The sequence below is a fragment of the Camponotus vicinus genome, unplaced genomic scaffold (assembly GCF_025532165.1).
Source record: "Camponotus vicinus isolate PSW18456_S1 unplaced genomic scaffold, iyCamVici1.0 SCAF_7, whole genome shotgun sequence".
NCBI lineage: Eukaryota > Metazoa > Arthropoda > Insecta > Hymenoptera > Formicidae > Camponotus > Camponotus vicinus.
This window is the reverse complement of record NW_028141979.1, coordinates 8,878,505-8,895,558: the sequence shown is the minus strand read 5'-3', so window position 1 is coordinate 8,895,558 and position 17,054 is coordinate 8,878,505. Positions and strand designations below refer to the sequence as shown.

General features: G+C 30.8%; 1 protein-coding gene across 1 annotated transcript in view; it reads right to left on the bottom strand.

Moving 5' to 3' along the window:
* Positions 1-992: 992 nt before the first annotated feature.
* LOC145974705 (uncharacterized) overlaps positions 993-17,054 on the bottom strand; it is a 28,089-nt gene continuing 12,027 nt past the window's right edge. The window contains exon 2 of the mRNA XM_083104712.1: positions 993-5,012. Coding sequence (XP_082960838.1) covers positions 4,043-5,012 — 970 coding nt within the window. The 3' untranslated portion in view covers positions 993-4,042. The remainder of the gene's footprint in view (positions 5,013-17,054) is intronic.

Sequence of the window (17,054 nt, the reverse complement as noted above, 5' to 3'; positions counted from 1 at the left end):
CACTTTAATTGCTGTTTTGGAACATGAAGAGTGTCGCAATTTAATAAATTATAATAATAATATATACATAAGGGATTAACAAGCTATTTATTTATCTTTAAGTCGTTTATAATTTAATAAAAATGACTGTTCCTTAAGCGTAAACTTTTTTATTAATTAAATTTTGTGAGAAAAAAATAGGGAAATTTTCTGCGAAAATATTGAGGATCCCATAAAATAGAAAAATTTTTAAATGTTAATTAATTAATTAATTTTTAAATATTGATTATTAATTTTAAATGCGTTATACATTGTATATATCTGATTATATATTGGCGGAAAACTCCGATCTTTGCTATATTAATAGATTAAGTAAAGAGAAAAGATTAATAGTTCTCATTAATGATTGCAATGCAATTCGATCGGTAACTTCATTATCCCACACCATGATTAATAAAAGAAACAGTACGTTAAATTACCGCAATCGTAATTAATACACTTTAATGCGCGTATCGTAGATTTAGAATGGAAGGAACCATAATCCAAATAAGAACAGGAAAGAATCTTAATAGATCTTAATTAATTAATAAAATTGTATCATCACAAATAATAATTCAATTAATACTAAGGAGTTTAAAAATCTCGATAGAGTTTTTATCGAAAAAAAATTACATAAATTTGTGATCTGTTAAAAAATTCCGAGCCAAAATTCAAGAAAAGAATTAAATATATAATTACTAGAATACATCGAAGATTAGAGATATTATCATTTTTAAGTATCAAATGTAAATCTGACTTTATAAAAAATAAAAATAATAACTTATCATTTTACGCACAACATAAGAATAATAATAATAATAGTGAATATTATTCGCAATTAAAAAATCACTAATAATATATTGATTATATATATATAAAAAATACAAAAAAAATACAAAATAAAATAAAGATTTAAGAAAATACAAAATGTACACATGGGTATTTCAAAAATATTGACTGGAGCAAATTGTATATACAAAGGATTATAAATACTTTTATTCGTTATATTGAATACCTTATTACAATCGAGCATTCTTACCTACGATTTATATAATAATATACGTATACGAAGATAGAAAAAAGTATTTAATAAAAAAGATTTTCGCGTCGATGCACATATTACGTAAAAATATGTATTGTCCAGTCTTCATAAAGGGTCCGCCTATAATCATGTTGCATTGATCGAGGATTCGACCAATCAATCAATCAATGATTACGCATGAAACAGCGGACGCAGAAATAGTATATCCGCGTGTTATACTTATAAAAATATACTATACAGCGTTAATTAGCGATTAACAATATTAATTAACTTAACTTAGCGATACAGAATTTGATTATAGGATCATAGGCGATCTTTCAGCGGGAAGTAACATTTGAAATGCGATCGCTGATTTCTCTCTCTCTCTCTAGCATTTAAAAAAAATCCGATCAATTGCAAAACTTTGCGTTCAATCAGAGACTTGCTCAAAAATAAAATCTAACCTACTCGAGGCTCAAGCCTAATCTATATAAGTAGAAATATATAACATTTCTTAGTATTTTGTTATGAGTCTTATATAAATAAAAAAAGGGGCAGATGGATAAAAAAGCTAAGGTACATATGATTTAAACGTTATAGTGTAATCAATATGCATATCAAATGTAAATAGTGTCGTTTAATGGAATGGATGGGATGAGAGAATTAATCTCAGTGTAATACTATCGCGCTTTTTAAGTCAGCGGTGCAACGCTCTTTAGTTATAAGATCGTTGCTTGGAACCGATTGCGATCTTATATAATCAAAGAGCTAATTTATTTACTTTTCAAGAATTGTTCCGGCAACAAAATAAAATCAAGGGACATATAAGGTTGAATATTTTCGCTTTTGACATCAGATAAGGCTTAAAACTTGCGCGTTTAGAAAAAAATTTAAAAAGAATATAACTCGCGATTATCCTATAATTGAAATAAAAAAGGATTTTATAATTGAAAAATATCGTATATAGGATACAGTAAAAAATAATTATATATTGAATCATTTAGAAAGTTCGTAGTGACTTTTATAAAAAAATAAAAAATAATATACCTCTTATATATTTCTTTTTATATATTCGATAATCTTTATGCTTTATTGTTTTTGTTGACGATCTTTTGTCATTTTTCAAATAAACCTTAAAAATCTTTCTAAAGCTACTTTTTAGAGCGAAAGATACCAATGTTAGATTTCGTAAGTTTTTACTGTTAAAAAAATGTCTCAAAAATTAATAAATAATAATCAAATATTAATCTTAATTAATAAATAATAATCAATATTAAATCTTGTAAACATCTAGCATGATTTAGCGTAGATTATTTCAGTTTAGTTGCATGAATTTTTTTGATGCATTCTGCAAAGAAACATGAGATTGAACATTCTTTTAAGAGAAGACGCTTTTTTTATCATTCAATTCTGGATGCTTCTCGTCACAATTATTATATTATTTTCAGTCGGTTAAATTTCGGGATATAAATTGTTCGAAATAATCAGTTTTAAATAAAGCTTCAACGAACAGTTGATTAAAAATAAACATAATTATAAATAGCATCTTTTTTTCTTAATTATATGACGTTTTTGCTTTTTCAATAGTAGAAAAGTATCATTTGACAAAAATGTATGTTACTTTTTTTATTTTTAAAATTGCAGATAATCATTAAAACTTACTCGGGATTATTTTTTGTTTCATTTATATTTTTATTATATCAGATATTTTCAGAATATGTACGTATGTTGTATGACTTAAATAGCTTTTTCTCTCTCTATGACATATTACGATATGTTCAATCATCTATTAAAAATCACTACGAACTTTTATGCGAACAATTCAATATATATGTATAATTATTTATATACGTATATGTGTGTATGTATGAGTATGTGTCGATAGATATATAATACAACTTTTGAAAAAACATGATATGCTTCACTTACTGCTTCATGAATATAAATTTAATTATATAGCAATAAAAATGTCAATGTTATCAATCTCAGTATTTTTCGCGATCTGTGGAATGTATTAAATTATCAATATAACATCGTATATAAAATTAAATATACAGGGTGTCCCAGATCACCCGTACACCCCTTTTAAAATGAAAATAAGTGGCTTTTATTAAAAATCGCGAACAATTTTTAAGTAAATCGGGTACGCTCTATCAAATGGTGATATTTTCAACTTTTGATTCCGACCGGAAATACGCCATCCGGATCGGAAGTTGAATTTTTTTAAGGGAACATGGTACTTTTTATTACAGATTCGAATTGTACGTGAAAAAATAAGAAACTTTTGTATCAAACGTTTTTTCTGAAAGTGTCTCTGTCAATCTTAAAATTGACCTTGAAAGTAACTGTGATGAAATAATGAACTTTCAATTTTATGATTGACAGAGGCACTTTCAGAAAAAACGTTTGATACAAAAGTTTCTTATTTTTTCACGTACAATTCGAATCTGTAATAAAAAGTACCATGTTCCCTTAAAAAAATTCAACTTCCGATCCGGATGGCGTATTTTCGGTCGGAATCAAAAATTGAAAATATCACCATTTGATAGAGCGTACCCGATTTACTTAAAAATTGTTCGCGATTTTTGATAAAATCCATTCATTTTCATTTTAAAAGGGGTGTACGGGTGGTCTGGGACACCCTGTATATAAAAAAATGAATTATCGACAAGCTACGATAATGAGATTCATTGCATTTGTGTAACATTTACTTATCGATAGATTTTTTAAGTAAAAAAAAAATGATAACGATATACATCTATAACAGAAGTGGAACAGCAAAATGCACGTGGCCTTAAATAAGAACTATCATATGCGGTATAAGTATGAAAGTCTCTGTTTCTCTCTCTCTCTCTTGTCTTCTCTTCATCGTTGTCTCTATTCGAACGGCGACCCCTGATCCTATACAAACAGAGTATTATACGCGTCTACTTAGGCTAACAGAGGCTCACGGGCCACTTAACACGTTACATGATTGTGCACAATTACACGAACAGTCAAGGATTAAGGTAGGAGAGGATGATAGTACACTGGTTTGCGACTTTTCTCCATAATGTAAAAAGCCTTAGGTTTGCCATTTCCGGGGAAATTTTTGTGGATGCTGGTAGAACCTGTCTTGGAGGAAATTGGCGCGTAATACGACATGGCGGCTTTCTTTCGATGCTTCTTCATCTTCGACATGGCGTTTTTCGACCCGTGGAAATCGTTAGCCAGATGGATCCTGTGCACCTTTAAATCGTCCAGTCTGTATACCTTGTCATCGCTTTTCTTTGTCAATTCAAACTTGAAATTGTTATTGTCCGGGTAGGTAAGCCTCTTGTCGTTATTCCTTACGTGTTTGGCCATTAGTGGTTTTTGGTAAGAATGAAGCTTATCGTTGCCGGCGTGATATTCGTTATTCTTGCTGGTCGCATCGAAGGGATAAAGTTTGTTCATTATAGTTTTCGTGGAGGACGTTTTCTGGCGTTTCTTCGTATCGTCCAATCCCTTTCTCGCCTGATCCATTATCAATTGATTCAGCTGGAGACGCTTCTTCTCCGTCATTTTCTTGACGACCGGTAAATTCCAGTGATAAATCTTGGCGGGCTTGCCATTCCCTTGAAATCCCACCGGAAAGCTCGGCCCGGTCTTGGTCACTTTATCATCGTTGACGGATTTGTGAGGCTTCGTAATGGTATAGTACGGAGGACTGGCCGGAAGCTTCACGATGTAAATGTGACTGTCGCGGTGACCGTGACGACGACTGTAAGGCTGATGTATACGCGTTTGCGAGCTGAGTCCCGGTGGTTCAGGCCCGGCTAACCGCTTCTTGTGATGCCCGTCGGGTATTTGAAGAGGCGCAAGCCCAAGTCGATTGAGGATAGCCGCGTTGCTCGTATGAACCGTCTCGAAATCGGATGTATTTTCCGCGGAAATGGTCGCCACAGCGAGATGGCTGGAGAACATCAGCAGAAAGCCACTCAAAAGTAATAATCTAAAACAAAAATTACATTTCAATATAATTATTATATAAATCATTCATATAATTATATAGTTATATATATACAGGGTGTCCCAGACCACCCGTACACCCCTTTTAAAATGAAAATAAATGGATTTTATCAAAAATCGCGAACAATTTTTAAGTAAATCGGATACGCTCTATCAAATGGTGATATTTTCAACTTTTGATTCCGACCGGAAATACGCCATCCGGATCGGAAGTTGAATTTTTTTAAGGGAACATGGTACTTTTTATTACAGATTCAAATTGTACGTGAAAAAATAAGAAACTTTTGTATCAGACGTTTTTTCTGAAAGTGCCTCTGTCAATCTTAAAATTGAAAGTTCATTATTTATCACAGTTACTTTCAAGGTCAATTTTAAGATTGACAGAGGCACTTTTAGAAAAAAAGTTTGATACAAAAGTTTCTTATTTTTTCACGTACAATTCGAATCTGTAATAAAAGGTACCATGTTCCTCTAAAAAAATTCAACTTCCGATCCGGATGGCGTATTTCCAGTCGGAATCAAAAGTTGAAAATATCACCATTTGATAGAGCGTACCCGATTTACTTAAAAATTGTTCGCGATTTTTGATAAAAGCCATTTATTTTCATTTTAAAAAGGATGTACGGGTGATCTGGGACACCCTGTATATAATAATAATAATAATAATAATAATAATAATAATAATAATAATTCATTATTATAATAATTATAATAATGATTGTAATCTCATTATATAATAGTTATATGATAGTTATATAATAATTATATATAATTATATATAAAAATTATATATAATAATTATATATAATAATTATATAACTATTACATAATTATTATTGTAATTTAGATATATATACAATTTACATATAAATTATAAATAATTTCGTATACGTAGATAGATAATAATAGATCAAAATAGTAATAGATCTAAGTTCGTAATAAACAGTAATTATGGGGCAGATCAAAGATCGTTGTCACGTGTTGCGAACGTAAGGATTTGAAAATTGTGACAATTGTCGCCTTATTCGAAAGGATCGCGTGAACAAGATTCCAGCGTTTGCACTCGAAAGTCTCGAGATCTAGATGAAGAAAAGGCAGAATTACGTCGAGGGACGATTCATCATGAGTCACGATGGCTACATCGCACGGAACCGACGGCAGAAGTCGCCTAACCATGACCCTGAGCACTAGTGGTATGTACAAGAAATTCAAGGAAAGGAAGTCTAATCCTTCGGCTGGTTGTTCTTAAACCTGGCTAGGTATCGTCGGAAAAAAATAAATAAGTTACTAAAACGGATTTTCAGGACGAGTATATGATATATATAAACGATAATTGTCTGTCAAGAAGCAATTTAGAAATTTTATATATAAGATGAGGAATCTGAAATATCGCGAGAATAAATACGTGTCAATTCGTCATCCCGCTTTTACGAACAGCGTATTGTGTTTGCTGGTAAACTGCGCGATAAATAATCCTTTCTTCTTGCTTAATTGCTTACTGCACCCAGGCTAAAGCACGTTGGTTATTTTGCATTTCTCTTATATCTTTACGATAGAATGCGTCTTTAACAAAATGAACAATTTTCAACAGCTCGTCGTTGGCAAACTTGATAACTGAACAAATGAAAAAAAAGAATTCTCTATGATTTTATAACAAAATGTATGCAAGTTATAATAATATCGAGATTATTTTTTAAATATTCGAGAAATCGAAGAAAAAAAATTTGTACGATAAAGATGCAAGAAACACGACTGCGGAATGTTTATGTATAATTACAAAAAACGCATTTGCGTTAACCAGTCAGGAATAATAAAATATTCGCTCGTTCGGTGATTGTATTTAGTAAGTCACAATGTTCATCGGACCTGAAAGTTGGAACGTCCATCATGCAATAGCCGTAAATTAATATGCCAGCCAAGCATCTCCCTCGTGAAATTATTCCTCCATCCAGCAAGATACTTGACGTGGTTATTCACGACGACGCGACGCTCATACGTCCGGCAAAGAAGCTGGAAGAATGAATATGAGAATGGAAGAGAAAGAAAGTTACGTCGCGCCTCCAGGTAAATCAAACGGTTCTTTTTTTTAATTTAATAATTATAGTTAATTATAAAATATTAATGAGATAAGAAAGAAAGAGGGAGACAGAGAGAAAGAGAGGGAGGAAGATTCTCATATACACAGAAAAAAATAAGTGTCAAATCAAAACTTATATACTTAAACTAACGCGTTTAATGTTTCGTATATACGCAACAATTTATAATCTTCTTAGAAGAATTTAATAATTTTAAATTTCAACAATATTATAGTCTTATTTTAATATTGTAATTGTCACCTCAAGAATATATAATTATTTAATTCTACTTTAATAAAATTATAATCTTTGATTTAAAAATGTTATTTTCTATCTAACATTGTTTCTTTTCCGTTCAAGAAAATTAAATCTTAAATCATAAGAATATATTTTTCTTGATTGAACTATATAAAATGGCTTTATTCAAGTAAAGAATTATTCAAGCAATTATATTTTTCTTTAATTAACGCAATATAGTCTCATTCCAAAATTTCCATGTTAAAACTAAATATATCTTCAAAACAAGAATGTCCTTTTTTCCTGTGTATATATCTCATTTTACTTGTAATTAACGAATAATCGAAAAATACAATAATACAAAAATATAAAAATACAAAAATACAATAAATGAATTCCTGAAAATGGTAAATAAATAGCTTAAAGAAATATATAAAATGCGGATTATATATGTGTTTATTGTTATATATACACAGAAAAAAATAAGTGTCAAATAAAAACTTATATACTTAAACTAACGCGTTCAATGTTTCGTATATACGCAACAATTAATCTTCTTAGAAGAATTTAATAATTTTAAATTTCAACAATATTATAGTCTTATTTTAATATTGTAATTGTCACCTCAAGAATATATAATTATTTAATTCTACTTTAAGAAAATTATAATCTTTGATTAAAAAATGTTATTTTCTATCTAACATTGTTTCTTTTTCGTTCAAGAAAATTAAATCTTAAATCATAAGAATATATTTTTCTTGATTGAACTATATAAAATGGCTTCATTCAAGTAAAGAATTATTCAAGCAATTATATTTTTCTTTAATTAACGCAATATAATCTCACTTCAAGATTTCCATGTTAAAACTAAATATATTTTCAAAACAAGAATGTCCTTTTTTTCTGTATATGCCTGAATATAAGAAGCAAGCTGCCATTGTAGAATAGACAAAGTACTGTTGCATTTACCGAATAATCGTGTTTTATAAAATATACAGTGTTAATAGGTATTTACCACATTTTTGTTTCGACCTAAAAATGTACTGACCGAGATGTAGTGGCGTAAATGAATGCTTCAAGACAACGCCTTTTTGCTCATTAAGATTCTAATCGACTCACAGTTGTACGTCGTATTTAAGATCATTATGCGTGCGACTATTTTTGGAATTGTGTTGCCATTAGCAAGTTTTTAGCGAAAAAATTAACAATTTTTTATTAGTTTTTTATAACAAAAATTATAAAAATATATATTTAATTTTATTGTAGGTTTTTTATATTTAAGTTATAATTATTTTTAATAAATTAAAGAGTTATAAAATATTTGTATAATATATAATATGTATAATAAAATAAAATAATTAAAAATAAAAATAAAATAATTAAAAATAATTAAAGATAATTAAAAATAAAGATTAAAGATTAAAAATAAAGATAATTAAAAATAATTAAAGATAATTAAAGATAATCACAATACAGATGAACGAGGCATGAACGAAAGAAGGAGACGAATAAAAATTTTTATCAATAATTTCATTTATTATCCCGCGTTCAAATGTACACAAAACATGTATATTTGCGAGAAATAACAGCCGGCAGGGAAGTACACGCAGCAGTTCGAAAGAACGCGGAAGAGGATTCGAAGAGGAGAGTTCGAATTAGCTTGACGAGGGAAGAGCTCGAGAAGTGTGAAGAGGAGGAATAAAAGAGGAGCGGAAAGTAGCCGCGGAGTGCGAGCACGTGCATTCGCGCCCAGGTACAGGTAGGTATGCGTGAGAAAAGCTCACAGTTGGAAACCCAACAACGTGTATATCTGTGGAGAGAGGACGGAAAGGTCTGGCCGGAATGAAGGATGGCAGGGAACATCGACGTTGGCGCGATCGCGATGACTGGAGATCAATCTTTACGATCGTCCGATCGGAGGTGTGCGGTCGCCTCTCATCTCTAACTCGATTTAACGACGAATATCGAGGCGTTTAACTCTCGAGAATCCTCTCGTTATCCCCCTCTAACTACGTTAAACCTCTCAGCTTTCGCATTTCGTCAACGTACGTGTGTAAAGTACGTTGACCCACGATTTGTTTGTTCGACTGCACACACGGTAAGGTGGTTCCACGTTTATCGAGAGCCTTCCGAGTTTATCTGTGACCCGTGGACGAGCATTTGAAACGCGCCTCGAAGGTGTGAAAAGCACTTTTCGAAACAGGTTGATGGAACATTCATGAAATTCACTATGTTTCGTGTATATCTTTACCGCGTAATGCCTATAAACGTCTGGATTGCCTGCATATCCCGGCTGTCGAGGTCGTGTGAATATGATCAGGTGCATCGCGAAAGTGCTTGTGTACACGTGAACGATTTACGACACTTTATGCGGGAAATGTAAAAGATGGAGAAAAGTTTCTAGCATCTCGATAGCGAAAATATTCTCTCATTGATACAAAATATATCAAAATTCTTTACAATACAGGCAACGATTGCTGGATTTCTCGATTTTTATAGTAGATTATAAGATGATATTTATACGTTATTTATTATAATTTTTTGTAGTTTAATTCACGAAGTAAATGCATCAGATAAATTGTCAGAATTAAATAAAGCTGTAACAAAAAAATTAAATAATTAAAAAATAATTAAAAAAATTAAATAAGCAAGGTTAAATTAATTCTCATGACAAAGATTACGATATATAATATTTTTTTATAATATATGTAAAATATAAAATATAATATATAAAAAATTAATATAAAATTAATATAAAATTATATAAAAATTATATAAAATTATATAAAATTATATAAAATTATATAAAATTATATAATTATAATAAAAATTTAATATAAAATTAAATAGAAAAATAGAAAAATAAATATAAAAATTAAATATAAAATATAATATATAAAAAATTATATAAATTATAAGAAGGAAATTTTCTCTTCCGATACCTTTTCTTTTTATCTTTATTTCTACAAAACTTTATTTGTGCTACATCAATCGAAAATAATTTAATAATGTTTCTTTACGTTATATGTAATAATAATAATAATAAGAATTGCACTGTTTTGTGTTCAAAAATAATTTCTTATGCAAGTTCGATAGATACGAATGGAAAAAAAAACAAGTCAAATAAAAGCAATTATAAAATTAATATAAATCCTTATCTCCAGGATTTATCCGCGCGATAAAAGTCCTATTCGCGAGGACTTACGTGTAAGAAAAAAGAAAGAATACGTCCGTAAGTATAACAATAATAAATAGCTACGCGTATCGAAAAATCCAGTTCATCGACATGAACGGAAGCATCTATTGATTTACTCCCATAACGCGACTATATACATAAAACCGCGAACATGCTGCATTTGCATGCTGCATTTGTTCTGATTCACACTGGACCTGAAGAGAAGCAAACGGATGTGCTGTCCATAAATCTCAGCGTAACTATAATTAAGTTGCATCTTTCTGTCCATGGTAGAATCCACTAGTCTATTCTGCATGAAAGCGAAATATGTGTCTTTCGTTAAGGAAACAAATTAATGGAATTTAAAGTTTAATTTCACTAGCTTTTCAGATTGTAATATGTACATACGTACTTTGCATTGTTTTATGTTTACAAATTATTATGGTGTTTCTAGAAAGAATTTGATAAATTCAGCGTCCAATTATCATTCTAGAAATTGAAAGAAATATAAGATACAAGTCAAAAATGTTAATTAATTTTTTTTATTTTAATCCTTATATTGCATTGTTATTTTTGGCACCTTTAAAGTGTACAAGGGGTGTCATTTTTCAAAGCAAAAATGTTCAAGAACTTGGAAAAAATTTATACGCCTTCCTTGATTCTTCTAAAAAAAAGGCTAGATTAATAAATTTCCAAAATGATTTGTGTCAATATATTTTTATTGCAAATAATGAAGCGAAATGTATCGTTTTGAAAACATTGGTGGGATCAAAAATCCTTGTATATTGAATAAAAATCAATATTATCTTCAACGATTATTGTATCATTATTGAATCTTTCATTCTATTCAAATTTTGATTGATTTGCAAGGTTGATTTGATTTCATTTATTAATAATCTTTCAATAAACTACAGATACAACCTTTCGATGATCACTTAGAGTCAATATATTAATGTTTCCTCTCCTAACAATCTTGACAGTGACAATATTAATATGTCACGTTCAAAGTTGTATCTGGAGAGAAAACATTAAAATGTAAAGAGATTTACTCAATTTAATCTAATATTGATTCCACTCTTGAAATTGTATACTCTTGCTCTTTTAATGTTTAAACATTCTTGGGATGGAATGTAAATGGGCAAAAATTACAACGACCTCGGGATGAAAAAAAAAACAAGAAAAGTTACTGAGAATGAAGGAAATAAATATTACAAGGTTTCAAAACTTTATTTGATACATCCTACAATTAAATTAATTAATTGAATAAAGTGAATGCAAACAAAAATCAGCGAAAGGCAACGAATCCGCGGCGACAGTGATCGTCCAAACGACATCATCGATTCCGCACTGCACCAACCAGCTTACATATACAGGGTGTTCCAAAAAGGTACCTCGAAATATCTCAAAAAACACAAGTTTCAAAAAAATGTTTAATACAAAAATTACTGGATTAAAGAGAGCCATCTGATGGGTAGGTCAGACTTTAGATCATTTTAAGTTTTCAATTGAAAACTTAACCTCTTTGAGATATTTTGGAATCTTGACCTTTGCCGGTACCTTACCATAAAAAGCTCGATAACTTCGAAACGACTGATTTAAGGCAAATAAAATTATAGTGTTTTGAAAAGATCTCGAGAAGGGCTATAAGAATGTGCAATAAAAATGAGGGAGTTCAATTAAGAAAATTCACGATGAGCTTGTTTTTACTTTGACAACGAAACCCAAAATCAAATTGATAAAGCCAGTAAATAGACCTTCTTAAACCTTACAACTTTTGTATCGGACATTTTTTTTATAAAACTTACATTTTTCGAGATATTCCGACCATTTTGGAACACCCCGTATATACAGGATGTTCCAGACCACCCGTACACCCCTTTTAAAATGAAAATAAATGGCTTTTATCAAAAATCGCGAACAATTTTTAAGTAAATCGGGTACGCTCTATCAAATGATGATATTTTCAATTTTTGATTCCGACCGGAAATACACCATCCGGATCGGAAGTTGAATTTTTTTAGGGGAACATGGTACTTTTTATTATAGATTCGAATTGTACGTGAAAAAATAAGAAACTTTTGTATCAAACGTTTTTTCTGAAAATGCCTCTGTCAATCTTAAAATTGAAAGTTCATTATTTCATCACAGTTACTTTCAAGGTCAATTTTAAGATTGACAGAGGCACTTTCAGAAAAAACGTTTTATACAAAAGTTTCTTATTTTTTCACGTACAATTCGAATCTGTAATAAAAGGTACCATGTTCCCCTAAAAAAATTCAACTTCCGATCCGGATGGCGTATTTCCGGTCGGAATCAAAAGTTGAAAATATCATTTGATAGAGCGTACCAGATTTACTTAAAAATTGTTCGCAATTTTTGATAAAAGCCATTTATTTTCATTTTAAAAGGAGTGTACGGGTGGTCTGGGACACCCTGTATAATACTTTCTTACGGCTCATTAAATCCACGAGCCATTGCCGAGGAAACGACATTGGTGGGCAGACGTACATGAAAGAGAGAAAGAGGCTGGAACCGCGAAAAAACTTGAACGGCTTGCATGCTCGCGCAGGCATGTTCTCAAGTTCTAAGCGGATCTTGAATGGAAAGGAAGGAGCGCGGAAGTAATGAACGACGTGCTTTTTGCCATGGTCACACCGAGAGCAAGAGGTGGACGTTCAGTGGACGTATTAGCATTGAACGGCTCTCGTTAGAAAGCGTCGTAATAACTCTGCCTCGCGTAATCAAAGACGTATCCTTAATCATCGCCATCAACACGCGCTACGCTTTATTATCGCGGAGTTCAACGCGACTATTAACGTTCGTATGCGTTACTAATTAATCTGTAGGTCCGATTTCCTCCGCTCTATTCCGCTCGGCAATTTGCGGCCCGCGTCTTGAGATACGATTACGCGCATAAGTTTGTGTAAAAGAATCACAGGTAAATTATCGCGCAAACGAGCGTCCAAGTTATTCTCGTTTCAAGCGAAGCAATTAAGGAGGAGGCTGCGAAACTTTTGCGCAAATAAATAATATGATTCGAGAAAAGCCAATTTTTGTTTCAACAAACAAAATTTCAATTTTCGCTTTCATCCGATGTTGATAAGAAAATTCTCCAAAATTATTGTATTAAATAATTATTAATAAATTTTATAATTATAATAACTTTAATAAAAACTTTTATAATTATAATAAATAATAAATAAATAAATAAATAAATAAATAAATAAATAATAAATAATAAATAAATAAATGAATAGTAAATAAATAAATAAATAAATGAATAAATAATAAATAAATAAATTTTAATAATTATAATAGCAGGGAAAACTGCATAAGAATTAGCATAAGAAACGTTTGTCTCTCGAGTGTGGGTAAAACGAAGGAAGAAACATGAGAAGATGGAAAAAGTCACATCCTTTGCGACGTCATTTTCGTATTTACATCGTTCATAAATTTACCAACGTGTCGTACACTCCTGCAAGATATTGCGCATATATTGCAATAGATAATCTCACGTGAAATGCATCGGCATCAATTATCGGATTGATACTTCTTGAAAACTTAATAAATAATTTAATTAAAATAATTATTTATTTAATTTCATTTTATTTAATTAATTAAATTAAATAATTTATATAACTCAATTTTTTAGTAATAAGAAAGTTCTTCTCTTGAGGAAGTTGACAGTCTTTATTTATTTTTCATTAACAGTACTCGAACTTAAGAGTCCGAAATATAAGTTAAATAAATAATAAAAATAATTTATTTATAAAATAAAATATTTTACAGCGAAATAAATTGTCCTAATAGAATTGGAAAAAATTTCAAAGAATTCAGGCATTAAGGTTAAAAAGATGCCAATAATAAAAATTTCAAAATCGTAAGCTTGCTTAAGATAATCATAAATTATAAACACTAAAATATAAAGAGAATCTCATATTTCTTAACGTCAACAATCAAGTTATTGGAATTGCTCAAGCTTCATATGAATATACGTTATGCCTCGCGTCCTTTTGTACGCAGAAACCTCTGAAAGCCTCTAAGGATATTGGAGTCTCGTAATTCGCAGGTTGCAAGGGTTTAAAATATCGCGTCGAAAATGTTGGAGTATAGATTTATGGCTTCAAAGAGTTAATTACCAGAGGCGAAGGCAGACTATAAAGGGGTCAGGGTCTTAAATTACTCCAGGAAGTTAATTAAACTCCTGTTACGTTATTGCCATTGTTCGATTACTCGATTCAATCTAAGGCTGATTTTTTTCGCTATTGAACAGATGGCAAAGAGGCATGCGAGGGACAAAAATAGATAAATAGATAGACGAAGGATAGAGGAAGGAGAGGAAAAAAGGTTTAGCAAACACGCGAGTAACGCGACTCACACATCAGGCTCGCAGGCTTGGCCTCCCTTAGGTATTGTTTCGGTCACGTAGTCCCTCAGCCCGTGCTGCGAGAGACTCGGATACGTAATCCCGCGCATTGATCCTCCTCTAATGGTCGACGAAACCTGTTACTTTCCCTGGGACTCGGGGACTAAGTAAGGCTAAGGATTTCGCTGGCAATCTCCGACGACGACCGTTTTCTGCGCCGATAGGCGCGCTAATTGGCGCAGTTACGTGCTCGCGGAGATTCCACGTTAATTAACTAATTGGATTATTACGGGCCGTAGACGTTGATCTGTCGCTTTACTAGTTAAGAAGATAAGTTTTGCTGCGATATCTCGTTGCGCGCGACAATTCGTTATCACCGGTCTAACGATAATCCGAGAGGATAGAAAAGAAATCATTTTCATCGGTGGACGAAGCCGGGTCAGGGCAAAACTCGTCCCGCTGAACGAACGGCTCATGGCGAGTCCGAGACTAGAATCTTGTATAATCTATGTAATTGGCTTCGATGCAGACCCGAACACGACCAGATCCAGCTTCTTCTAGCCTAAGTAAAGCAACATTGCCAACTCGAGAATTTTACCCAGTCAAATTTACAAGGAACTTCAGCAAGCGTTCATTCGACATTGAGAAAATAAAATGGCTGCTGAAGAATTTCACGAGGATAAATATTGCATATATTTTTTCAAATAAATTATCTAATTGATTAATGCTTAATATTTAATTTAATGAATGTTTAGCTATATCTGGTTTTATTTATTTATAATTTTTATTTTATTTATTTATTTTATTTATTTATTTTATTTTATTTATTTATTTTATTTATTTATAATTATGACATTGATTAATTTATAATTATTTGTTATAACATTAAAGATAATAACAAAAGTCCTTTAAATTATAATATTTTAATTCATATTAATAAATATATTATTTATTAATATTATAATTAATATTATATAATATTTTAATCAAATATTTAAATTAATATCTTAATTTCATTCAGATTGAATAATATTAATTTTTTTTCATCTCGAGTTTTCTTTTTTAAATAATTTTTATAAGCGGTTTTAAAAAGATAGAAATTATTCTAATTATTCCGAAATATATGATTAACTATATGCTACGATTTTAAACTAAAATCTTGAGTTTTTAATTCCTCTGTTTAATTCTCTGATTTTATCGAAGAAAATAAATAACAGTTGTAGAGTTTTTTCAGAAAATTGCGAGTCTTGTAATATTAAATAATAGAATTATTAAAATATTAATTATTGATATAGAAATTATATTAATATACAAAAAAATACATACACACAGTGAGTATAAAATGCACTTTGTACAAATGCGAAAATAAACAATTTCGCATTTATATCGATCGAGAGAGATACTATAACTACAACTATAGCAGTTATCTTTATAAAACGTCTGCGACACATACGATGCGACGTGCATGCAAGCAAGGTGTGTATCGGAAACGAGATGAACACAGAGAACTGTTTTAACGGAGCTTCTTATACTATGTCGACGCTGATCATACGAGGAGGAAGTGCGAACGAGCTCGAGAATCTCGTTCTCACGAGCGCCATTTTCCATTCTGCTCAAGCTTCCGCCTCTTCGTACACAGATGCGATCACATTCTTTTGATCACGTCGCGCGAGAGAAACTTTGTAACAAAAAATGCTGAACCTAAAGATTGAATATTTGCTAATCTATCGAGAAAGGAGGATCGATTTCAGGCTCAATTTTTTTTTAATCAAAGTTTTTGATTGATCAAAATTGTTCAAAGTCGTTTTTTCGGAGCACATGTCCAATAATAAGCTGTTCTAAAGCGAGGCATGTGTATAAATAATGTATTCTTTCGATTATTATTTTTAATGGGATTTTAATGGAAAGGGGGGAAATTTTTTACAGAGCTATTTTTGAGGTTAAAAGAATTTACAGGATTTATTATTATTCCGTCTATTCTGTTCCATTTTTTTCTAATAAAAGTCGACGAAAACGATATAAGAATTAATAACTTTCCAATCTTTTTTACTTTCGAATTTAATCACGTCGCTCAAAAAATTAAAACACGATCGATTTCCTTTTTTTTAACATCCTTTTATTTTTATCACATTCAATATCTGTACATTAAACATTTACATCGCACTATTTGCT